The sequence below is a fragment of the Chionomys nivalis genome, chromosome 3 (assembly GCF_950005125.1).
Source record: "Chionomys nivalis chromosome 3, mChiNiv1.1, whole genome shotgun sequence".
Classification (NCBI taxonomy): Eukaryota; Metazoa; Chordata; class Mammalia; order Rodentia; family Cricetidae; genus Chionomys; species Chionomys nivalis.
In genome coordinates this window covers 108,505,163-108,529,877 of record NC_080088.1, presented here as the reverse complement: position 1 = coordinate 108,529,877, position 24,715 = coordinate 108,505,163, and the positions used below count along the sequence as shown (strand labels likewise).

Here is a 24,715-nt window from a genome sequence, read left to right as displayed (position 1 = left end):
ACGGACTTGTGTGCACACATCCATGTGCACACGGCCATCCACAGAAACAGGGTGTCTTAGGGTTCCTATTGCTGTGAAGAGATACGACAACCATGGCAACTCTTATAAAGGAAAACATTTAATTGGGACTGGCTTATAGTTCAGAGGTTTCGTCTGTCATCATCTTGGTGGGACAGTGGCAGTGTGCAGGCAGACTTGGTTCTGGAAAAGGAGCTGAGGGTTTTAGATTTTGATCTGCAGGTAGTAGGAAAAGAAACTGACACGAGCTTCTAAGACCTCAAAGCCCACCCCCACAGTGACACACTTCCTCCAGCAAGGCCACACCTACTTTAACAAGGCCACACCTCCTAATAGTGCCACTCCCTGTGGACCAAGCATTCAAACATGAGAATCTTTGGGGACCATTTCTATTCAATCCACCACACAGGGTGAGAGTGGAGGTGACCCTACATTATACTTTAGGGTACTGGGGAACCATGGTGACAGCAAGGCCAATGGCCTTGTCCTCTGTGGAGTTGCATCCCTTGGACTGTTTTCTGCTGTGGCAGCCCTGCCTTGCACGGGAGGACCACGTCGGGACCAGCTCAGTCTAGTCAGTGCTATGTGAGTGTTGTGGTGTCCCTCCAGGTCCCAAGGGAAGAACTGGGCTTGCTTTCATGCCATGGAGAGTGTGGGCTGTAAGAGCTGGGTTTGTTTAAACCTCCCCTCCCCCGAGTTCACTCAGTGTGCTTGGAGTTAATTCCTGGCAGCACACGAGTGATTAATGGCAAGATTCTGCTTGGTTAGATCCACATTGGGCATTTACTGTCTGTATGAGTCTCAGTGACCTGTGAGGCTTCCTGAGAGTGATGATGATGGTGATGACAGTGGTGGTGGTGGTGGTGGTGGTGATGGTACTGGCACTGATGGTAGTGATGATGGTGGTGGTGATCATTGTGGTGATGATGATAATGATGATGTGATGATAGTATTGGTGATGGTGGTGGTGATGATGATAATGGCATTGATGGTGGTGGTGATAATGGTAGTGATGACAGTGTTGATGATTATGGTGATGATGATGGCAATTTCATTTTGTTTTCCTTTGCCTTTAGTTTTCTATATTTTATCTTGTTTTTGTTGCTATAATATGCACTCACCTATAATAGTCAGTGGATAAGCTGGTTTATGTTTCAACACTGGTTCACAAGGCTGCTGTCTCTGCCCTGATTATTCACTTTCCGAGTGTATGCATGGTGCTCACTCAGTGCTCAGTAGTGTCCTTGAGCCTTGGATGCTTCTTCCTACCCATGCTAATTTGAATCCTCTTTGGAAAAGAGAAAAAAAATCTGGCCTCAGAGACTGTATTTCCTGCATCCTTGAACTAATGTTGGTGCTCACAAAGACCCCTCTCGGTCCTGTCTTCATGACCATGAAACTCGTACAAGTGTAGTTATACCCAGTTGCTCAGGTGCCAGGGGGTTACCAGCAGATGGTAAAGGCCACTGTTGGACACACTGGTGAGGAGTTTGTCTTCCTGGTGGTTTTGAAAGACCTGGCAGGCTGGGCCCCTGGAGAGAAAGATTTCTGTGTCTGGGTCTCATGCCCATGCTGTCTGTGGGAACTGGAGAGAGACACAGCTGCAGCAACACCCTATGTCCAGGCAGATGACCTTCAGCGACACGGCTGGTCAGTTATTTCCAAGGTAGTGCTCCTAGAGACTGTTTTTCCAGGTCTTTCCTTGGGGCTCAAGGCTTCAGGTCCTATCAGTCTTGACCAAAGCCCATGTTTAGAAGGTGTTTGTAGCCAAGCACAGCAATGACATACAGCATCTCTCTTTGGGTCTCCTGGCACCCCGTGAGCTACTTCATCATGGGTGCTCCTTCATCCCCTCCTCTGTCCCAACCTGAGCTCTCCTTGAGACTTCCTCAGAGCCACCTGCACTTGCTCTTTTGCTTGGAAGCATCAGGGACCACAGCATCTCCCTGGTACACCCTGTGCTGTCTCAGAACCTAGGCTTAATGTTTGGCCCCCATGGAAGCCAGGATGAACAGTCCTTCCTGCTGGCTTTCTGAAACCCTTCTCGTTTCCTGCTTTGTTGCCCATCTCCTGCCTTCTGATGGCAATAAGCTCTCTAAGAAGATAGCAGACCAAACAGGGCCGTGTGTTGTAGTCCGCCCACGGGTTCAGGTCTGCCTGCGGATGGGAAAAAGAATGAGTGCTTCTCTATGACACTTTGGAATCAGGGTTAGCTTTTCAGGTCAGGGCTGGGAGTGCTTCCCAGGACAGTCTCAGGGCTTCATAAATGCTCTTAAATCAAGGTAGCGTGTTAGATTACTATCTGGTTGGGGGAGAGAATATGGGCTCAGCTGTGAATGTCTGTGATTGTCCATAGAGACGGTAAGACAACATTTATGTCACATTTTGCTTGATTGATGGTGGGATGGGAGTGAGGCCTCCTATGGATGTGCCTGATAAAGCAGAGGCTTTGCCTACAACAGAGAGAAGAATTAGCCTTAGGATCCTCGTGAATCAGTGTTTTGAGTGACATAGCATATCCACATGAAAGATAAAAGAACAAACCAGTCCACAAAGAGGATGGAGCATGTGGAAGTGTGTATTTATTTTGATTTCCTTTTCTACATGTCTAAATAAATGAGAATTTAAATACTGCTCTGGACCTTGCCTTCATTTAAGGAGAAGGTACAACCAGATCCATAGAAGGGCCCAGTGCTCTTAAAGTCCCTCCAAAGAGGGGCTGGAGAGATGGCTCAGAGGTTAAGAGCACTGGCTCCTCTTTCAGAGGACCCGGGGTTCAATTCCCAGCACCCACATGGCAGCCCACAACTGTCTGTAACTCCAGTCCCAGAGAATCTGACACCTTCACACCAATGCACATGAAATAAAGTTAAATAAATTACATATAAAAAAAGCTCAGCATGGTGCATAAAAAAGTCCCTCCAAAGAGATTATTATCTTTTCTTGTTCACTGTAGTGCAAAATTCACCTGGGGTTTAATTTCCTGGTTTGGGAGCCAACCCCCAATCAGCATACCCAAGCAGATTCTAATTTAAATTTCATCTGGTGAAGTAATCCAGACTTGGAAAGTGCCATGTTTTCACTCATATGTGGAGCTGGGTCATACACATACCTGTTTACCACAAACATACCTATGTACACACAAACACACATACCATAAACAATACATATATGCACACATACCATGCACACAGGAACATATAAGCACATGCATGCACACACATATACAACACAGACAAACCTATTCTATTATTCAGAGAGGTGTGTAGCCTGAGTAGGTAGGGGTACAAGGTTGCTGGGTGCACTGCTCAGAGAAAGTTGTGTGCACAGTTAACAGCTGCTGGATACATTGTTTGAAGAGCAGAATGTGTATAACCCAAACCAAGCAGCGTCCTGGGCTTCTCACTCATTCCCTATGCTTGCCTCCCTTGGATAGGAAGAATTAACACTTCTTCTCTGGAAAGGCAACTGTTTAACCGCAGGACTGTTGGATTTTGGGGCAGTTGGTCTACTTTGCATTCTGAAGTGGGCTTTATTGGAAGATTCTTGGGCTTCTTTGGCTTTCTCCATGCTGAGAGGGAGGAGAAAGGCTGTGTGGCCATGGCACACCTTGCTGGGAAGGTTGGTTGAGATGGCATTTCGTTTGTTTGTTTCCTCAAGTCTTAGAACAGACTTTGACCTGTCTCTACTTTCCTTTCTTGTGCAGAGAGCACGGGTCGAGGCGTTGCAGACAACCTGCAGAAGTTCTCTTCGCTGCCTGCCTATCTCCCAGCCAGCTTCCACGTCTCTGACGCAGAAGAGGCATTCTTCCTCAAGGAGGCCAACCAGGACCTCATGCGCAACGCCAGCCTGCAGGCCCGATCCGCCACACTCTTCATCCACCGAGCCCAGAGCCCTCCCGCCATCAATGCCAGCTACGGCCCCTTCTCTGTGGAGAAGACAGTGCCCTGGGACTTCCTGCTCACGCCCACCCCTTTTGGAAACATGGAGAGGTTCCCTTTCAACTGGAGGCTCAAATCCCACATCCTCGACAGTTCCATCTTTTCCAACAGACCCAAAGTGCAGACACTGTTCTATGTCACTGGCATGGGCTGGGACTACAGTGACCCTGGGGATGATCTCCCCTGTGTCAAGATGTTTGCTTTCCCAGAGGCCAGGGAGGTGGCGGCCAGCTGCAGGCTGCAGGGGGCCCCTGGGCTGTGTGTGGCAGAACTGGAGCTCTTGCCTGAGTGGTTCAGCTCTGGCCTGGATCTGGAACCCGAGGAGGAGATCCCGGCACTGCTGGGTGGCACGGCCATGGAACTCTTCTTTGCGCTTTATCCAGCCAACGAGGCTGGTCAGTGCCCGCTGGAGGAGGAGGGCAAGTGGGAAAACAACATCCACTCAGAACAGGAGGAGCCTCAGCAGGTGCTCCCTGCCCGGGAGAGGATCGGCAGTGTGGTGGTCTACCCTACACAGGACGACCTGCGGTGGTCCTTGGTGAGCCTGGATGACAATGTCGCTCTCTCCATTCCTCTGAACCTCATCCGAGAAGGGGACACGGCTACCTTTTTGGTCTCCCTGACCAGTGGCTCTGTGGCAGACCAGTTCACTCTTCGGTAAGCAGCTTTGTGATATCTGCTGGGAGGAGACTTGGCTCTTGGCAAACCTTGGGCTGGCTGTTGGCTATACAATGGAGCAGGTCACTCGATCACTGTCCAGTGCTCATCAGAGGTTCATGTGTTGGATTCTAGTTAAGGTGGTGAGGATGGGTTTTGTCTATTAATTTGTGTGTGTGACCAACAGCACAGAGCTGACCTCTATTCCTATGGGAACGAGGGCAGTTTTAGAGAGGGGGAGGATAGGGAAGACAATTGAAGCAGAGTGACAGCCGCCTGGGGGTTGGCAGTGTGGATGAGGCAGTGGTTTCCTCTTCTGGCAGGCTGTGACTAAGAGGTCTGCCTTGCCCAGAGCCTAGGAGTCAGAGCCCTGTCTTTCCCAGGGATTCTATTTCAAAGAAATGGCTCTTGGGTCCTTGAGAGAGACATTTGTGGGCTGTAAGAGATATGTGTTTATGGTTCCGTGAGTACTTTTAGAAAGGGGAGTTAGAAGCCAGGCGGTGGTGGCACACGTCTTTAATCCCAGCACTCGGGAGGCAGAGGTGGGCAGATCTCTGTGAGTTTGAGGCCAGCCTGGTCTACAAGAGCTAGTGTTCCAGGATAGGCACCAAAGCTACAGAGAAACCCTGTCTCGAAAACCAAACCAAACCAACAAACCAAACAAACAAAAAACAAAAACAAAAAAGGGGGGGAATGTGGGATATTGTCAGGCATGTGCTGACAATATTAAACCTTCCCAGATACACTCTCAGGCATCTGGGGCCCTTCTGGGGACAGCTCTCTGTTGCTGTGGGTTACTCTGGAGTTCTTGTCTCGGTACAAGGATGGTGGGGTTGCCCAGTACTGAGAGTTCTGCAGGCCAGGAGCCCAGTGCAGGGAGACCCTTACATGAGACTCAAGTGAGATGACAGCCGGGGTTTGGGAGACATTCTGGAAAGTGTCCAGTGGTGACTCAGCTCTTTGTGCCACCCTTTTGTCCCTCTGATGATTTCTCAGCTCTATTGTTATGGCCTGAAAACACTCAGGATGAGGGAGTGGGTTGCAATAAAACATATTTACAAAAGCAGGCATTTTTCTGATCTCTCCAGAGAATGAGCAGATTGAAGCCAGAGTAGGAGGTCAGCTCCCTGCCGTGTGTGTGTGTGTGTGTGTGTGTGTGTGTACACCATAGGCCAACTAGCTGGGCCCTGAAGGGTGGGTAAAGGGGTGGGTCCAAATGGAAGGAGGAGCTTAAGCAAGAGGCGAGGCCCACACAGGTATATTAAGGGAGACGACTCCATCAGTAAAACGTTCGCTGTTCCCATGTCCCCCAGCACTTTGTTTTGTTTTAAACTAACTTCTCTCACCTCCGTCCTCTCCGTCATTACCCTGAGCTTTTAAGAGTGAGTGTTTGCAGCTCAGTTCGTGGCCTGGTGTGCTGCAGCCATGCTCAGTAGGTGGACAGCATGTGGGTGTCTTGCTCTGGGTTTCCCGTCTAGGGGGTCCCTTTAGATGTGGGGGCTTGAGCATGTGCTGGAAAGGTGAGCCCACACTTCCCAGCACCCTGGCACTCTCTTAGCGGGGATCCTGTGGCTTGTGACTTTCCATTAAAATTCTCCTGGGTGGAGTCAATCCTGTGATCCCTCTGGATTCTCACAAGCACGGACAGGGCCGACCTGAACCGGGCTCACTCACAAACACTGCTTTTGCTGTGTAGACACAGAAGGCAGCTGCTTCAGATGGTAAGGAGTCCTCAGTGCTTCTCGCCAGGGTTCAGCTTGCAGAGGTGGTCTGGCACCTCTGGGGGCTGCTCTGGGCTACAGCTGGCCTTCCCAGTTCATCTTGCCTTGTAGAAACTATAGTGATGTTTTGCTTGTGTTTTAACAAATAAAGCTTGCCTGAAGATCAGAGTGCAGAGCCAAGCCACTAGAGGCCGGGGAGGGTGGTGGCATACACCTTTAATCCCAAGACTCAGGAAACAGAGGCAGAGGGATCTCTGTTCATTCAAGGCCACCCTGGGGCATGCAAGATTGAATCTGTCTAAAAGCGAAACAGATGTCACACAGAGGTGATCCCAGCACTTGGGGTCACACACCTTTAATCCCAGCACTAGGGCGGTGGAGACAGGAGTGATACGGCTGGATGGAGACAGGAATATGAGGCGGGTGGAGACGGCTGCTGAGTGAGGCTTGGTGGAGACAGATTCGCTTGGGAGATGTGGTCTGAGGACAGAATCGCCCCTTTCTGTCTGAGCATTGGCAGAGGTAAAAGAACTCCCTAGTGGCTGCCACTTCTCGAATCTTCAGCATTAACCTCTATATTTGTCTCTGGGTTTTTGTTATTAATACCAATTAGAGTTCGTGCTACAAGAAACTCCCCCCCCCCCCTTCCTTCTTGCCTGGACTGACTTCCATGTGGCAGTTGCTGTACTGACCAGTCTGTGCCCCATATGATAACTGCAATTGTATGGTATTAAGGAAAATGGATTGGAGAGAGAGAAAGAGAGGCGCCCACCATTTGTGGTTTGAACGAGAAATGAGAAATATTTCTAGCATTGCATGCAGAAGAAACTCAATTTTGGTGCCTTCACATCGCAGAAGAACTATTGAGAATTAATCTCACTTGGGAGCTGGGCTGGCTTGCACGGCAGCAATCTGTAGGATCAGGTAGAGCGTTCAGTCACTGAGTAAGTTCATAAAGCCCTAATGGGACCCGCTGACCATAAGAACCGCAGACCAAGCCACAGGCAAGTGTTATTTATGTGCCATCTGTATGGAAATTCTGCTGTTATGGAAATTTTGTGGTATCTAGATAAGACACAATGTACTGGAATAGTTGAGCTGAGATAAAAAAAAAATCCATGTCTGTGTATAAATGTGGGTGAGAAATTAGTGTGGGAATCGGCCTCATGCTTGGGGCCAGCCTGCGGTAAGAGGACGTTCATTTGAATGCACAGTCCTGGATGGTGCCTTTGAATATGCGGCCCTGGATGGCGCAGTTGAACACACAGGACTCACTCAAATGCTATGTGGGCTTGGAAGAGGGGTTAGTGGGTAAATTTCTTGCCTTGTAAACAAGGGGACCTGAGTTCCATCCCCAGAACCCATGCAAAAACAAAAACCTCCCAAACAAACAAACAAACAAAAACAAAAACAAAAAACCCCAAAAACCCAAAAACCAAAAACAAGCAAGAAACCACCACACTACCAACGCAAACTGAGCATGGTGCTATGAGATTGTAATCCCAGCGCTGGGGAGGTGGAGCTGGAAGGCTCTGTGGGACTCACTGATTAGCCAGGTCTCCTCTATTAGTGAGGGTTCTCTGAAGGGGCAGAACTGACAGGATGAGCATGTATATTCAAAGGGTTATTAGAGCTGACTCGCGGATGCAGTCGGGCAGTCCAGCAGTGGTTGCCTCCTGACCATAGGCTATGAGGCTGCATGTCTCTGAGGTCCCACTTTGCTGCTGGAGTCCTGGAGAATTCCTGGAGAGCTGGAGGGCTGGTTCTCAGCCCATGTTGGGATCTAAGAGCAGTTACAGTGAGTGTGAGTGAGGGCAGGCAAAGAGCAAAGTTGCCTTCTTCCGTGTCCTTCCTGCCTTTCATCTGAGCTGCCACCAGGAGGTCTAGACCAGGTCTTCCTGCTTCAAGAAATCTGACCAAGAAGAGAATGCCCAGCGGTTTGTGTTTTAGTTGATTCCAGATGTAGCTGACAAGCAGGATTAGCTGTTATGCTTATTCTTCAAGTTCCAGACCAATGGGAGAGAGACAGACACAGACAAAGACAGACAGACTCACAAAGAGATAGAGGCACACACAGACAGATAGACACAAAGAGACCCTGTCTCACAACAAGGTGATTGGTAACCAAGAAGCAACATCCAAGGGTGACCTCTGGCTTCCACATACCTGTGCATAGGTGCATATGCTCATGCACACACACACACACACAGACACGCAGACACACACATGCTCACACATGCACACACACACACAGACACACAGAGATGGGGAACTGAGTTTTCCAGGGGTCAGGAGAGCCCATACTCCATTTTATTATCAGCCATACCCTGCCTTATTATCTTGTCTCAATCTCCATCTCAGAGACTCCCTAGTCGACTGCACAGAGGTTCATTCTACCGTGAAAAAACATATACTTTTAATCACAGCCAGGGACAGAGCATCGCCCTCCTCTGCTTTTGAGCCTAAAAGAAACGGCATTGCCACGGGAGAAGAGGAAGCAGGCCGCAGGTGTGTGTGGCACCAGAGAGGTTAAAATTTGTAATTAGCAGCCCAGGTGGCTTGTTCTGTAACCCGTGGGCTGCCGTGGTCTTGAAGGAGCCCGCTGCACACTGGGACACTCAATAGGAAGGAAGTTTGACTGACTGGGCTGCAGCAGCTTCGTGTTGCCATGGTGATGGGACAGGCATTCGGAGGAAGCCACAGCCTGGTCGGGTGAGACCTAGCACCAACACACAGTCACCTCCAGGTTCCAGCGAGGGCTGTGTTTTGTTAGGGTCAGCCTCCTCCCCAAAGTCACCAGGTTTTGCTGTGATGTGTCCTTACACCCGGGGAAGCACCAGCCGCGGAAAGTGGAGTTTAGGTGGTACCCAGAGTGCACATGGGGGTGAGGGTTACTGAGGCCAAGTGCTTGTCTTTGGTCCCTGGGTTCTGTGTGCCTTCCATCCCAGGTGCTCCACAGCCACCTGTGAATCTCATCTGTTGCTTTATTGTGTTGGGAACAACAAGAACCCACGGCCCAGGCTGCAAGCCCTTGGCAGGCTGCAGCATCTGGCTGGAATTCAGTAACATTGTTCTGTTTCCATTGTACTTATTTTAGGGTTTTCTTCTTTTTATGGAAAGTGAGGCTGCTTTGGTTTTCACAGCAAGAGTGGATGTGTTGCTCTCTCCCTGGTGAAGGTGATGTAAAGTAACGTAAAGCTGGCCAGCTTTAAAGACAAATAGGAAGCGATTATGCAGATGGTACCTGGGACAACGCAAAAAGGAGACAGGATGATGGGGGTTTTCCAGGATCATGGAGGCTGAGGGGCAGTGTGTGTCCCTCCAGCTTAGTGGTTCTTGACCTGTGGGTCGTTGACCCGTTTGGGATTTGATCCACTCTTTCAAGGGGTCATCTACGACCATCAGAAATATCAGGGATTTTTCATGATTCATAGCAATAGCAAAACCACAGTTAAGAAGTAGCAACAAAATAATTTTATGTTTCGGGGCGGGGTGTCATCAAAACGTGAGGAGCTGTATTAAATGGCTGCAGCATTAGAAAGGCTGAGAAGCAGCGCTCTAACTGATGAAGGGATCAGCTTCAGATGAAGCTGCATCACTCACTGGCTGGCTGAGTCTGAGATGGCCACCTGTGGCCCCTCGCTCAGCTGCCTTTGCTTGTGGCCAGCTGTCTGGGACAGGGGCTATTCAACTTCCCTTGTTGCAATTTTCTCCCCTTTAAAATGGGGGTTACTCCCGCTTCCTGAAGGCATATGTGATGAATCCAGAGGGAATTGCCTGAGGGGGTGACTCAAGCTTGAGAGGTTGAGGGAGGTGTTCACAGGAAGCCAGCTTGTCCATGGCCCTCTCCTCTTCTGAGGGTCGAAGGAAGTCTGTCATTAAATGGGGACACTGGGTGATCCCTGTGGGAATCACAGGTCACATCAGCATAATCTACAGAGGCCAGTCCACATTCACAGATGCACCCAGGCTGGTTTCCAGCCAGTGAGCTTGCCTGCAGGTGAACCCACATGCGAGCATCCAGGTAATCTAAAGTAGGTGTGTTTATGGTAAATTCTTATTATCCTAGCATTTGGGAGGTTGGGGCAGGAGGATCACTATGAGCTGGCTTGAGCTTCATAGGGAATCCTTATCTCACACACAAAGGATGATTTGAAACAAAATATATGAAACACTTGGCATCTGTGGCATAGGTGGTGGGAAAGGAACCTGAGGGACCCAGTGTCTTAGCTTAATTTTCTGTTGCAGTGATAGAACATCCCCGCTAAAAGCAACCTAAGGGAGAAAGGATTTATTTGGTTTACAGTTTCAGGTTACAGTCCATCATTGTGGGGGAGTCAAGCCAGCATGAACTTGAAGCAGCCATTTACATCATGTCCAGAGTCAAGAGCAGAAGGCCTTGGATTAACACATGCATACCAGCCTTCAACTCAATTTCTCCACTCTTAGACAGCTGAGAAGCCATTCTGCCTAGGGAATGGTGCCACCCACAGTGGGTATGGGTCTTCACACTAACAGAGACAATGCCCATAGGCCATTCTAATCTAGACAACCTCTCATTGAGACTTCCTTTCCAGGTGATTTGACAAAACTAGACATCAGACCCAGATTCCCCAGCTATCCACCCTCCCTTTCTCTAAGCCCAAGCTAGGGATGATGGTGGCAGAACCCACTTGTGCACGGGTAGGTTGGTGAAATGCAGACGCAGCCACATCCACACTCATGGTATACGATTCCCCTAGAGACGAGCCAGAGACCTGTGTCTTCTAAATGCCTTGGCACACAACTACCCTGTGAACCTCTGCTCATGGGAGAGCACGGGAATTCTGGGAGTCATTGTCCTAAAGGATGCTTCTGTTCCACACTAATGTGGACTTTCTCTAGGAAGAGGCAGTGGGGAGTTTGCCTTGCTTGGCAAGGAGAAACCGAGGCAGAGGGAACTTCAGGGAGAAAGCCCTTATCAAGGCCAGGGTGTAACATGAAGGGTCCTGTTTGTTGTGGTTTTCTGCCCTCCCACCAGGTCCCCCACAACTGTTTAGCCCCAAAGAAAATCACACATAGGTCTCCATAAATTATAAGCTGATTGGCCTATTAGCTCTAGCCTCTCACTGGCTAACTCTCACATCTTGATTAACCCATTTTTCTGATCTATGTTAGCCATGTGGCTCAGTACCTTTTTTCAGGGGGGCAGATCACATCCTGCTGCTTTGGTGATCTGGGCAGGAGTGGGAGGAATCAACTTCCTCCTTCCCAGAATTCTCCTGTTCTCATTACATCATTTCTACTTCCTGTCTGGTTTTCCCGCCTATATTTCCTGACTGGCCAATCAGTGTTTATTTATAACATGATTGACAGAATACAGACAATTCTCCCACACCATCAGGGTATGGATTATGGGCTCAACTGGAGGAGGGAGGAAAAAGCATTGTGGATGCCAAGTGAGGACCCTTGAGAACCTAGACTGAGGACGGGTGGCTTAGTTCAGTGTTCCACTCTGTGCTCTGTGCCTCGGTCTTCCCTTACATAAGTCAGGATGATGAAGGGACCTTGCAGGGAAATCCACAGGAAGAAACAAGTTAGTCTGACAGTGGTAGCCTAACTAGACGGTCCATGCCGATCCAGAGTGACCATGGAGGGAGCTGAAGGAGAAACAGTGCATTTGGACTTGAACCATCACAGTGTGACGCCTGGTGGAAGGACTCACTTGGCCTAAGGCAGCAGGAACGAGAGGCAGCCATTTATCACACAGTTCCTGCCCACGAGGGAGCAGAGAGAGCTTGGGCTGGAAGCCAGGTGGCACATACCTTTGGGTAAGGCCTCCGGCAGTCCATTTCCTCCAGTGAGGCCCCGCCTCCCAGAGGTTCTATGCTGCCTCACAGCAGAGTCACCAGCTGGGGACCAAGTGTCACATGTTTGTGGTTCTGGATAACCCTGGCTTGAATCTCCGCAGCACAGTCTGGTTTCATGGAAAGATGGTGGAGCAGCGGGAGGTGGGGTTGGGACGAAGGAGGCAGGTCATTCATTGAGTGCCCCAGTCCCCGACGAAAAGCAGCGTAGGGGAGAAAGGGTTTGTTGGTTTGTTTGTTTTCCTTATAACTCGAGGTCACAGCCCATCATAGCAGGGATGTCAAGGCAAGAACTGGAAGCGGCTGGTCACCTCCCATCCACAGTCACTCTCGGTAATGACAATGTAAAGGTGGCTCACACTTTTAATGCCCGCACTTGTTATCAGCTCACGGGGAACTCCACCCGCCAAGCCCCCAGAATATCCCTGCCTGGTCCCTGGAGGCTTGAGTTCACTGCCTTGGGTCTCACAAGATGGGATCATGGTGGCCTTCTGAAAGTTCTCTTGGCTTCAAGCCTGGTAGGAGTAGCATCAGAGTCCTACCTCAGTCTGCCCCTGACCCCAAGGGACTCTGGGAGCCACCGTGATGTCACTCAGGAGCAGCCCACGAGGGCGGATGAAGAGAGGTCTGTTTGCTTCCTGTTCTTTGCACCTCTGTCTGCGTAGAGAACCCCAGGATGACAGCCCCCTCTTTGTCCTTGGACCAGGGCAGGAGACCTTGGTGAGGGGTGACGGTGGTTTGAGAAGGATCACTGACTACTGTTGGAAATACGTTAGTCTGGTCAAATAAGAATGGAAACAGATTTGAATATTAGGAAGTAAAGAAGTATGGGGTGGCAAGATGGGTCAGCCTGTAAAAGTGCTAGCTGCACAGGCCGGGTGACCTGACTTAATTCCCAGAAGCCACCATGAAAGAGCAGGCTCCTGAGAGGTGTCCTGCAAGTTTTGAGGTGTGTGCCTGATTCCTGCCTTCTGTCATTCCATGGTTGGTAGTCCTTTCTGAAAAGGGACAAGAGACATGAGGTGGCTCTGTTTGGTGATGGGTGTTTTGAGGCTTAATTTAGCCATGAACATTTATTCTTTTTTTAGCGGAGTGGTTGGGTTTTTTTGAGACAGGATTTTTCTATGTAGGCCTGGTTGTCCTGGAACTCACTATGTAGACCAGGTTGGCCTCCAACTCAGAGATCTGCCTGCCTCTGCTTCCCAGTCAGGAACATTTTTTTATTTTTTTAAAAATTTAATTAAGTTAAATTTATTTTTTAAAAACAATCTTTTCTCATTTTACATACCAATCCTAGCTCCCAACCCCCTTCTGCTCCCCCTACCTTTCCCCCATCCTACCCCCATCCCACTACTCAGGATAAAGCTTCCCATGGGGGTCAACAAAGTCTGTCACATCACTTTAAGGCAGGACCACGGTCCTCCCCACTATATCTAGGCTGAACAAGATATCCTTTCATAGAGAATGGGCCCCCAAAAGCCAGTTCATACACTAGAGATAAATCCTGGTCCCACTGCCAGCGGCTCCACAGACTGCTCCAGCCACACAATCCCCCACATTCAGAGGGCCTAGTTTGCGCCTATGCAGGTTCCCCACTGTCAGTCTGGAGTCAGTGAGCTCCCGTGAGCTCAGGTCAGCTGTTTCAGTGGGTATCCCCATCATGGTCTGGACCCCTTTGCTTATGCCATCCCTCCTCCCTCTCTTTGACTGGACTCCAGGAACTCGGCCCAGTGCTTAGCTGTGGATCTCTGCATCTGCTTCCATCAGTTGACGGTTCTATGATGATAATTAAGGTAGTCATCAGTCTGGTTACAGGGAAGGCCAGTTTAGAAACCCTCGCCACTATTGCTTAGGATCTTAACCGGGGGTCAACTTTATGAATTCCTGAAAATTTCCCTAGTGCAAGGTTTCTTGCTAGCCCCATAATGGCTCTCTTAATCAAGGTATCTCTTTCCTTGCTCTTCCTCTCTGTCCTTCCCCCATCTCTACCATCCCCTTCCCTCATGTTTTCTTCCCCCTCCCCATCTGCCCCTCCCATGCCCTCAATTTTCTCAGAAGATCTTGTCTATTTCCCCTACCCAAGGGGAATCCATGTATGTCTCTCTTAGGGTTCTCTTTGTTACCTAGCTTCTCTGGGGTCATGAACTATAGGCTGGTTATCCTTTGTTTTACATCTAATGGATATTTATGAGTTGAGCACATGCCGTGTTTGTCTTTCTGTGTCTCGGTTACCTTATTCAGGATTTTTTTTCCTAGTTCCATCCATTTGCCTGCAAATTTAAAGATGTCATTGAATTTTTTTTTACCACTGAGCAGTACTCCATTGTGTAAATGTAGCACAATTTTCTTTTTCCATTTTTCGGTTGAGGGGTATCTAGCTAGTTTCCAGGTTCTGGCTATTATGAATAATGCTGTTATGGACACAGTTGAGCAAATGTCCTTGTGGCATGAGTGTGTATCTTTTGGGTATATGAGGTCTTGAGGTAGGTTGATTCCCAATTTTCTGAGAAACCGCCATACTGATTTCAACCAGGAACATTTTAAGCATGATCATCATTGGGATTCTTTTATTCTTTCTTTTAGATTTATTTATTATTTCATATGTATGGCTTATATGTATGTATATGTTTCATGTACATTAAGTGCCTGCAGGGGCCAGAAGAGGGTGCTGGATCCCCTGGGACTGGAGTTACAGATGGCTCTGAGTCCCCTGTGGGTTCTAGGAACCAAATCTCGGTCCCTGTAAGAGCAACAACTGTTTTTTAGCCACTGAGCCATCTCTGCGGCTCCATCCTTGAGGTGATGGAGACCCTAAGAGGTGATCCCAAGTATTTGCTCATCTGTGGGTCTAGAACTTGGAAGAAAGTTCTCTGCTTGTGTGTCTGCCCACATGTGCGTGTCTTGGTCACTGTGAACACCCTGGTTGCAGAGGATGTCCTTAACCAGGACATAGCCCCTACATGAGAGGAAATGAACCCCTGTGTGTGTCTAAGAGAGAAGAAAGCATCCTATTCTGGCTCAGGAGTGGCTGAGAAGACCCCGATGGAAGAGTCTTTGGGAGGTCTGTGAAAATGTATGTCACCAGAAACATTCTACAAATAGCAGGCTTGACAGAAAATGAGTTTAATTCCATAAAAGGTCAGGCTACTTTTGAGTTATGAATTGCATTTTTTTCTGCCTTAGGTTTGTTTATTAATATTTATTACCAAAGTGATGGATGTGACAAAGGCAAGCTCTCTGACTGTTTCCAGAGATTTCCTTGATTTAATATTTGCTTTCTTTCCTCACAAGGATGGAGAGAATATTAAACAGCCTTTTCTCTACCCCCTCCTCTTGCCCTTGAATTGCAGGGCTAAGTTTTTGTGTGACTTCTGTGAACACGGGGTGGATTTCAGCTGGCCCACTGCATGGTAGAAATGTTAGAGACTGGATGGATGTTGTCGGTTAATATTAGATTGCGGTGGCTTAAAGGGGAATCACTGGTTTGCGGAACTGGACAGCTCAGGGACATGCCCAGTTCTTGCTGGATCTAGGTGGTCAAATACACGTCTCCACAGTCTCCACCAGCCTGTGGCCTCTGCGTTGCCACTGTTTTCACACCCAGGCATATGTTATAGATGCTGTCTTAGGGCTACTATTGCTCTGATGAAACACCATGATCAGAGCAACTTAGGGAAGAAAGGGTTTGTTTGGCTTATGGGCCCACATCCCAGTTCATCATCAAAGGAAGTCAGGACAGGAACTCAACCAGGGCAGGAACCTGGACACAGGAACTGACACAGAAGCCATAGAGGGGTCCTCTTCACTGGCTTGCTCCCCATAGCTTTCTCAGCCTGCTTTCTTCTAGAACCCAGGACCACCGGCCCTGGGATGTCCCCATCTACAATGGTCTGGATCCTCCTGCATCAGTCACTAAGAAGATGCCTTACAGTCGGATCTTATGGAGGCATTTTCTTAATTGAGCTTCCCTCCTCTCAGATGACTTTAACTTGTGTCGAGTTGACATAAAATTAGCCAACACAGGCAGATTGAGTACTTAGGATTTTGTAGAAAGAAAGCGAGGCTCAGAGATGCCTGATGGGGGAAAGGAGATGACTCAGTGGGTAGAGTCGAGTACTTGCTGTTGCCGGGCGGTGGTGGCGCACGTGGGAGACAGAGGCAGGTGGATCTCTGCAGTTTGAGGCTGGCCTGGTCTATGGAGTGAGTTCCAGACTACACAGAGAAACACTGTCTTGCAAAAACAAAAAGCAAAACGAACAAACAAAAAAGAGTCCCCTCTGTGCATGTCTGGGGACCTGAATCCAAATCCACAGCTCCCATGTAGGAAGTCCAGCATGACTGTTTGTGCCTGTGAGGGGTGGAGACAGGTAGATCCTGAGAGATCGCTGGCCAGTCAGTCATCTTGGCAGCCTCAAGATGTGTTTCAAGTTCAGCGAGAGGCCATGTCTCAATGTTTAAATTTCATGTTTAAAAAGTAGTGATAGGAGTGGTGGGCTGCAGCCCAGCTCCTGGCCACCGGCTAGCTTTACCCAAAATAATTACACGGAAACTGTATTCTTTTAAACACTGCCTGGCCCGTCATCTGTAGCCTCTTATTGGCTAACTCTCACATCTTGTTTAACCCATTTCTAATAATCTGTGTAGCACCACAAGGTGGTGGCTTACTGGAAAGATTCTAGCCTGTGTCCATTTCGGAGAGGAGAGCTATGGCGTCTGCCTCATTGCCTTCTTCCCAGCATTCTGTTCGGTCTACTCCACCTACCTATGTTCTGACCTATCAGGCCAGGCAGTTTCTTTATTAATTAACCAATGAAAGCAACACATAGAAAGAAGACCCACCTACATCAATGTTTATTTTGTGTGTATACGTGTTTTGCCTGCATGTATGTTTGTTCACCACTGGCATGCCTGGTGCTTGAGGAGGCAAAAAGGGGCTTTAGACTTCCAGAAAAGGAGGTTACAGGCCATTGTGAGTCACTGTGTGGTGGGTGCTGGGTCTCCTGGAAAAGCAGCCAGTGCTCTAACCACTGAGACATTTCTCCAGGCCCATAAGAGAGAACATCTTAAAGGAATAAGGTAGAAAGTAATAGAAGACATCTGGTGTCTGGTCTCTGTGTGTGTGTGTGCAAATGGACAGACATACAGAGATATAGACAGGCACACACCACATATACATACATGCATACACTTGCATGTGCACACACATGCACACACATACCCCAGGAAAAAAGATCTCTGACAAATCCTGCCCACATCTGTTTGTGAGCCAATCAACTGAGATGGGAAATTCTGGTTGGGTCACATGACTCCTCCTTGGACCAATCACTATCCAGGACACATAGTATTTTGATTGGCCTCGGAGTGCTTGAAGCTGTGATCTTACTTAGTGTCAGCCTCGTTGAGCTCCCTGGCTCTGTGTATGTGTGTGTTTTAGGGTGTTGAAATCAAGATAAGCTTGCTTCTCTTTGTGAAGAAGGAAGTATATATGGAAGGCATAGGCTCCAAGAGGGGCAGAGGGAAGATTCCCTTCTGTGGTGCTGGAGAGAATGCTCACAGTTAAGACATGTATTGCTCTTGCAGTGGGCCTGGGTTTGGTCCTGAGCTCCTGAGTCCGGCAGCTCACAACCACCTGTAACTCTAACTCTAAGGGATCTGTCGTCCTCTGCTGGCCACCATGGGTACTGCACTCACATGCTCAGACACATATGCATAATTAAAAATAAAAGTGCTCTTTCTCAGAGCTTTCATAAAATTCAGCCTTGCTAACACCTAAATTCAGGGTTCTAGCCCTCAGAACTATAAGACAATGACCTTCCATCCCTGAGAGCTTAACTTATGGCTACTGGTTCCAACAGCCTTGGGAAGCTGATATGTCTAAAGGCAGCCCCCCTGTAAGCCTGGGAGTGGAGAGTGCTGTGGCTTTGTCTGAGAAGACAGTCCTGAGCTATGGCAGTTAGCATTGGCTGGGGAAACACCATAAGGATGTTCTCACTGAGGCACGGGGCGGGGGCAGAAGGGTTGCTCAGGCTCCAGGGCCACATGCAGCTTCCAGCAGGTGCAGACTTACCGCAGGTCTGCACTCAGAGACACCCTGCCCGGAGCAGAGCAGTGACTGTCTTGTAGTGGCTGCAACCACAGCCATCTGGTGCTCTGTAAGCTGCCCTTCCCAGTGGCTGCTACCTGCCACCAGGCAACCGACCCCATCCAGGCATCTGTGTGGGAGAGGAACTGAAATACTCAGAATCATCCTTTTGGTTGAGAAGATGTGGTGCCTCTGATTTGTCCCGAGCTGTGCACATCCTAGCTGACTTTCTAGGATGGAAGATAAGGGTGAGAAATGAGACAAGGAAATTCAGAGGATCCTCATCTTAGCCTAAAGCCCAAACAAGGAGAGCCTAGAAGCAAAAGCTTGGGGAGGCTATGCTACTTGAGGTAAGGAAGGCACGAGTGTTATCTCTAGAGAAATGCTCTCCCTAGCACAGGAAGTGTGGCGGTTTTATTGGGGAGCCTGTATGGCACGTTTTCAAGTAGAAAACTCTCCGGGCGGTGGTGGGAGGAGCACATTCCCAGCCATACTCAGTTTAAGGTCAGAAGTCAAAAAGGAAGGAGGATGGGCGCACTCTCTAACATGCTTAGCTCAGGGTCATAGAGCAGGAGTTGAGTTAGAGTGTGTGTGTGGGGGTGACATCCTTTGGGCATGCTCAGAGTTAATATTGCCAGCTTGACATTATTTATTGTCACTTAGGAACCAAGGCTCTGGGCATGCCTATGAGGGGGGTTTCAGACTGAGCTAATCGAGGTGGGGAAACTTGCCCTGAATGTGGGCAGCACCATCCTGTGAGCTGGGAGCCTGGACTGAATAAAGAGGAGAAAGTGAGCTGGGTGCCAGCATTGGTCTCCCTCTGCTTCCTGACTGGATGCCACGTGTCTGGCCACCTTATGGTCCTGATGCCATATCTTTCCCTCAGTGATGGGCTGTGTCCTTTAACCTGTGACACAAAACAAGCCTCCTTTCTGTAAATAGCTTTTATGAGATATTTTGTCACAAACACAGTAATGGGAAAAGTCCCAAATACCACCAGCTTGTGTGACAAAGAGGGCAAAGTGTCACTAGCTGTTGGAGGAGGCCGCTTGTTCATCCTGGCCACCCAGATCCAAAATAACCACACAGAAACTATATTAATTAAAACACTGTTTGGCCCATTAGCTCTAGCTTCTTGTTGGCTAACTCTTATATTAATTTAACCCATTTCTATTAATATTTTCATCGCCACATGGCAGTGGCTTACTGGCAAAGATTCAGCATGTCTGACTTTGGCGGCTCCATGGCATCTCTCTTTCCTCTTTCCTTCTCCCAGTATTCAGTCCAGTTTCCCTCCCCACCCCTCCCCCCCCACCTAAGTTCTGCCCTATCAACAGGCCAAGGCAGTTTCTTTATTCATTAACCATAAAAGCAGCACATAGGCAGAAGGACCTCCCACACCAACTAGCCATACTATTTTTTATATATACCCAGCTGTGGTGACACATATCTTTAGTTCCAGCACTTGGGAGGCAGAAGGCAGAGGCAAGCAGATCTCTGAGTTCCAGCTCAGTCTGGTACATAGGGAGCTCCAGGACAGCCAGGACTGCTACATAGTGAGACCACATATTAAAAAACAAACAAACAAACAAACAACAAACCCCCCAAAGTTTTGTTTTTTTTTTCTGCCTTAATTTATGTTTTTAATATTGTTTCATCATTTTTTTGAGAGATATAGACATTAAAGATAGGAGGGAATAGATTGCATGCATTGCGAGCATCGGTAATATAAGAGTCTGGAGTTCCGTGGATGACTAGAGTGGCTTCTGAAGAAAAGGCAACTAAAATTTCTTATGAAAATTCAAGCACTTCAAGTCTTGATTCATCTAGAACAATGAGCAAAGTTCATCATCATTCATAAGCGTACACATTAATTATTGGGACTACAGGTTGGAACACAGAACTTAGGGAAGGGAGGCCAAAAAATATTTATTTATTTATTTATTTATTTATTTATTTATTTATTTATTATGTATACAATATTCTCTCTGTGTGCATGTCTTCAGGCCAGAAGAGGGCACCAGACCTCTTTATAGATGATTGTGAGCCACCATGTGGTTGCTGGGAATTGAACTCAGGACCTTTGGAAAAGCAGGCAATGCTCTTAACCACTGAGCCATCTCTCCAGCCCCAACCCCACAAAGTTTTAGCTGCAGTGGAAGGTCAACACTTTGATAGTGTCCACCCTGTGGTGCCTGCCTGGCTTGGCCTTCCTGAAGTCGGCGTGTGCTGCTGGGGATGCTCGCACCCAGGGACAGAAGACCCTACTTATCCCCGATCTCAGAGCTAAGCCCCATGCTTCTCAGAGATCTGCTTGATCCTTAAGAGGCTCCTATTCTCTCTCTGACCCAAAGGCCAAAAATACACGTGTTTTCAGCACCCACACGGGAGAGAGAAGAAGGGAGTCCCCCATCCTTTCCGCTGGTGTCCCGGCAGGTCCCATGTGGCAGGTGCTTGGAGGTCTCCTCATCTGGATTCTTTTCTCTGTCATCTTTCAAATTTAAATAGTCATTCAAAATGGGCTCTCAGCTTGGCTTGCCTTCACTAGCCTCCAGATACCTGGTGGAGGAATCTGGGCACCCATCTCTATGTGCACAGTTATGCAGTTACTGCAGGGACCAGAAGCGTGTGTCAGATCCCCTGGAGCTGGAGTTAGAGGTGGTTGTGGAACCTACTGGTCTGTGTGCTGGGAACCCAACTGGGGAACTCTACAGGAACAGCAAGCATTGCAAAAACTGAGCCCTCTCCCCAGCCCCCCAAGCTCTACCCTTTGATGGCTTCATTCCCTGGCAGAAGTCACTGAGTCACTTGGCTAACCCTCCTTATGTGTCCTGGACACTTTGTGGTGGTACCTTTTTTTTTTTGCTTAGCCTTGGAACCCTCCAGCTCACCACATCAGCGGGGCCACTAATCTCTCCATGTAGCTTCGGATATTGTTGCTTTAAAATACCAAGTGCTAAGAATATCCCCAAGCCTGAAGATTTTTTTTTTTTTTGGTCTAAAACAAGGTTAGTGAATATTTAAGACCTGAATTTCTCTGAGCTTAAATCGCTTTAACAAATATAGCCTGAAGTTAAGGAGGATTTAGTTGGGAGACTAAGATGAAATTTAAGAAGAATTTCATAACTTGTGCTTAAGAGATGGGCGGCGTATCAACAATTTGGCTTTACAAGTGTTTTTAATACCCAGCATGCATTTCTTCCGCTATAACTTGAATTTCTTTTCAGCATCCCCTTCTTTTTAGACCTCTCAGTAATAATGGGATCAACCTCACCCATTACAAACACACCTGTCACAGTCGGCCTGTACAAACTGGCTTTAAGATCTTTCTCAGGAGAATCTTCTCCCTCCCTCCTTCCCTCCCTCCCTCTCTCCCTCCCTCCCTCTCTCCCTCCCTCCCTCCCTCCCTCCCTTTCTTCCTTTCTTCCTTCCTTCTTTCCTTCTTTCCCCTCCTTCTCCTTTGCCTCTTCTTCCTCCTCCTCCTTCTTAGCATTTATGGGATTTTATTTATATTTTATGCAAAACAAAGTAGCCAGTATAATTAGATAGTGATTAAAAATTATTTATATTTTTACATCCCGATCTCAGTTTCTCTTCCCTCCTCTCCTCCCAGTCTCTTTGTAGATGATGATGTGGGATCAGGAGCTGCTGTTGCCAGAAGTGTGTGAGGAGGAGAGAGAGAAAACACATAATTATTGTTTTGCCATAACCTGGGCATTGGTTGGTTGTCCACTGTCCTTTAGAGCAGCCTAGTGAGATAAATTCCCTGTGACGAAGGAAGACATTGGCTTTGCCCTGGGAGGTGGGAAGAATTTCTTCCCAGAATCAGGACCAGGAAATATCTAAAGGGAGTTGCTAGATTCTGCTTGGAGACTCAGAGTAGCCCTCAGGATGTTTAGCAGAGGGGGACTAGAAGCCCAGGCAGGTCTCTAGAGAGTAGTTGGTGTTTCCATATTTGAATTTGACAATCAGTGATGGTCCTTCATCCCAGTGTCCTGTGAGCATCTTTAATCTCCATGAGACCACAGTGGATGAGGGACTGCCATCCAGGAGAAACTGAGTCTCCCAAGCTCCATGGGGGCAGCTCAGGTCTCACAGGGGTCTCTGTGGGCTAGCCTGCAACTGCTTTCCCTCTGACCACCAGGGGCTTGATGGGAAGGCTCTGAGCCGCTCGCTGTATGTGGGGAGATCCATTTGAGTTGTTAGAATAGCGAGGACCCACAGGGCAGAGGGTGGAACTTCGGTGACAAGGGCTTTGAATGTAGACACAGGTTCTGGAACACTCTCTTCTCTTGCTCCTTTGGCTGGAAGCAGAGATGGAACAGGACGCCTCTGTTCATGGCATGCATAAATTAACTCCTAGGCTGTCATGGTGTCAAGAAAGAAAGCTTTGTGGAAGATGAGATTAAGACCAGAATCCAGCAGGAAGAGTCTTCAGATGCAGGAGTGGGGGAGGGGGTGGCAGATGGGTGACATAGGAGCCTCTTGAGTGTGCTGTTCAGGCTAGAGCTGGGTGTCCACAGGAAGGGAGAGAGAGTCAGCGTCCCCTCTTTGTAACTGATGGACACGTAGGGGTTGGCATCCCTTAGTCTACTCTAGAATCCTTAAGGCAGGTGACAGAGCCAGGCTTCAGGACAGATCTCTGGCCCAGATGCCACCCATGTTGCAGACTCTGCTGGGAAAGGGACTTTCCTTTTCCTTCCTGGGCCTCCCAGGTGCCTCAGTGCAGAGAGATATCACCCCTCCCCCACTTCACCTATCATTCCTAGGATGGATCCCTTACTGATCTCCTGGCTTCTCCTATCATTTTTTCGTTATGGTTATTCATATCTTAGCGCTCTGTGTGGGGTGTGCGTACCATGGTGCACCCGTGGAGCTCAGAGGACACATTGCATGAGTTGGTTTGTCTCCCTCCACCATGTGGGTCCCAGGGTTTGAACTGAAGTCGTCAGTCTTGTTGATGAGTGTCTTTACCCACTGAGCCATCTTGCTGGCCCTTGCCTCTCTTTTTAATATCAAGATAAAATGGGCATAAAATTATGAATCTCAAAGCCAGCGACAGAACGTGGAGGTGTGTGACAACATGCTGTGGCATTTCTTAAAAGGCTAGGACTTATTTATTTGCTAATTTATTCTTGAGATAGGGTCTCACTATGCAGCCCAGTTTAGCCTTGAACTTGTAGCAATTCTGCCTCAGCTCTCCAAATTCATAGCATACTCTTAGAACCCACTGCACATGGTTTGGACATGTCAGTATTAATTTTTTTTCTTAGCTGGGGTGTGGGGGTGGCACATGCCTTATAAGCCTAACACCCAGGAGGCAGAGGCAAGCAGATCTCTATGAGTTCGAGGTCAGCCTGGTCTACAGAGTAAGTTCCCAAACAGCCAGGGCTACACAGAGAAGCCTTGTCTTGGAAAACCAAAAACTTTTTTTGTACATTTATTTTGTATGTGTGGAGGTGGGCGCCTATGCCATGACGGTGTGTGGAGGTCAGAGGAAAAGTTGAGGGAGTTGGTTCTCTCCGTGTGGATTCCAGGTGCTGAACTCGGGTTGTCAGGCTTGGCACAAGTGTCTTCACACACTGAGCCGTCCTGCTGTCCCCGAGATCAGTCTTAGGGAAAAGCAATTCAAAGCCTCCCCTCCCTCCATCTTTCAGGGGAGGGGGATCTCCATGTGATTCAGGCTGGCCCAGGAGAAGCCTGTTTTCTTACATTTCTACTTTCTTCTTACGTCATAGAATCAAGGCGGCTGCGGGCGTGAAGATAACGGCAGTGCGGGTGAGCAACGAGAACCAGTGGGCGGTGCAGGAGGACATTGAGCAGGATGGTACACAGACCACGGCAGCCCTGTCCTGCGTAGGACACCACCTGGAGAAACAGAGCAGGTGAGCACTGTGGTACGCTGGACCCTAAGCCGGTGACAGAGTAACAGGCGCGGGGTGGCGTGTGGACCTTCCATTGGCCTCACCAGCCTGGTGCAGCCACTGCAGGGCTGCACTGCAGCCTGGACCAGCCATCTTTTCTGCACAGTACATAGTGAGTTTGCCTGTCTCAAAAACAACCCTCCTTCATTTATCACAGCTCCGAGTCTGATCACCGTGTCGTTACTATTGCTGTTTCCGTGAAGAACCTAAGGCTGAAACAGGGAGAATGAATCAATTAAAGAGCCAGAGGGAAATTACTTTTTAATAAGCAAGCAGGGTGCACACAACTATCTGCTGTCTCTTGCTGCTTATTTCTTTAAAAATTATTATTCTTATTATTGCGTCTGTCTGTCCATCTGTCTGTCATGGTGTATGTAGAGGTCCGAGGACAGATTTCAGGGGTTGGTTCATTCCTTCTCCCATGAACCCTGGGATTTCAACCCAGATCCTCGGGCATAAGAGGCAACCATCTTTACCCACTGGAGCATCTCAGGCCCCTGGCTATTTAAATGAGCCGTTTCTGTTG

The 24,715-nt window shown here is 48.5% G+C and overlaps 1 protein-coding gene across 1 annotated transcript in view; it reads left to right on the top strand.

Moving 5' to 3' along the window:
• The window catches only part of Tmem132b (transmembrane protein 132B), a 293,665-nt gene that overhangs the window by 98,629 nt on the left and 170,321 nt on the right, over nucleotides 1–24,715 (top strand). Inside the window, exons 2-3 of the mRNA XM_057765861.1 lie at nucleotides 3,725–4,616; nucleotides 24,004–24,150. Coding sequence (XP_057621844.1) covers nucleotides 3,725–4,616; nucleotides 24,004–24,150 — 1,039 coding nt within the window. The remainder of the gene's footprint in view (nucleotides 1–3,724; nucleotides 4,617–24,003; nucleotides 24,151–24,715) is intronic.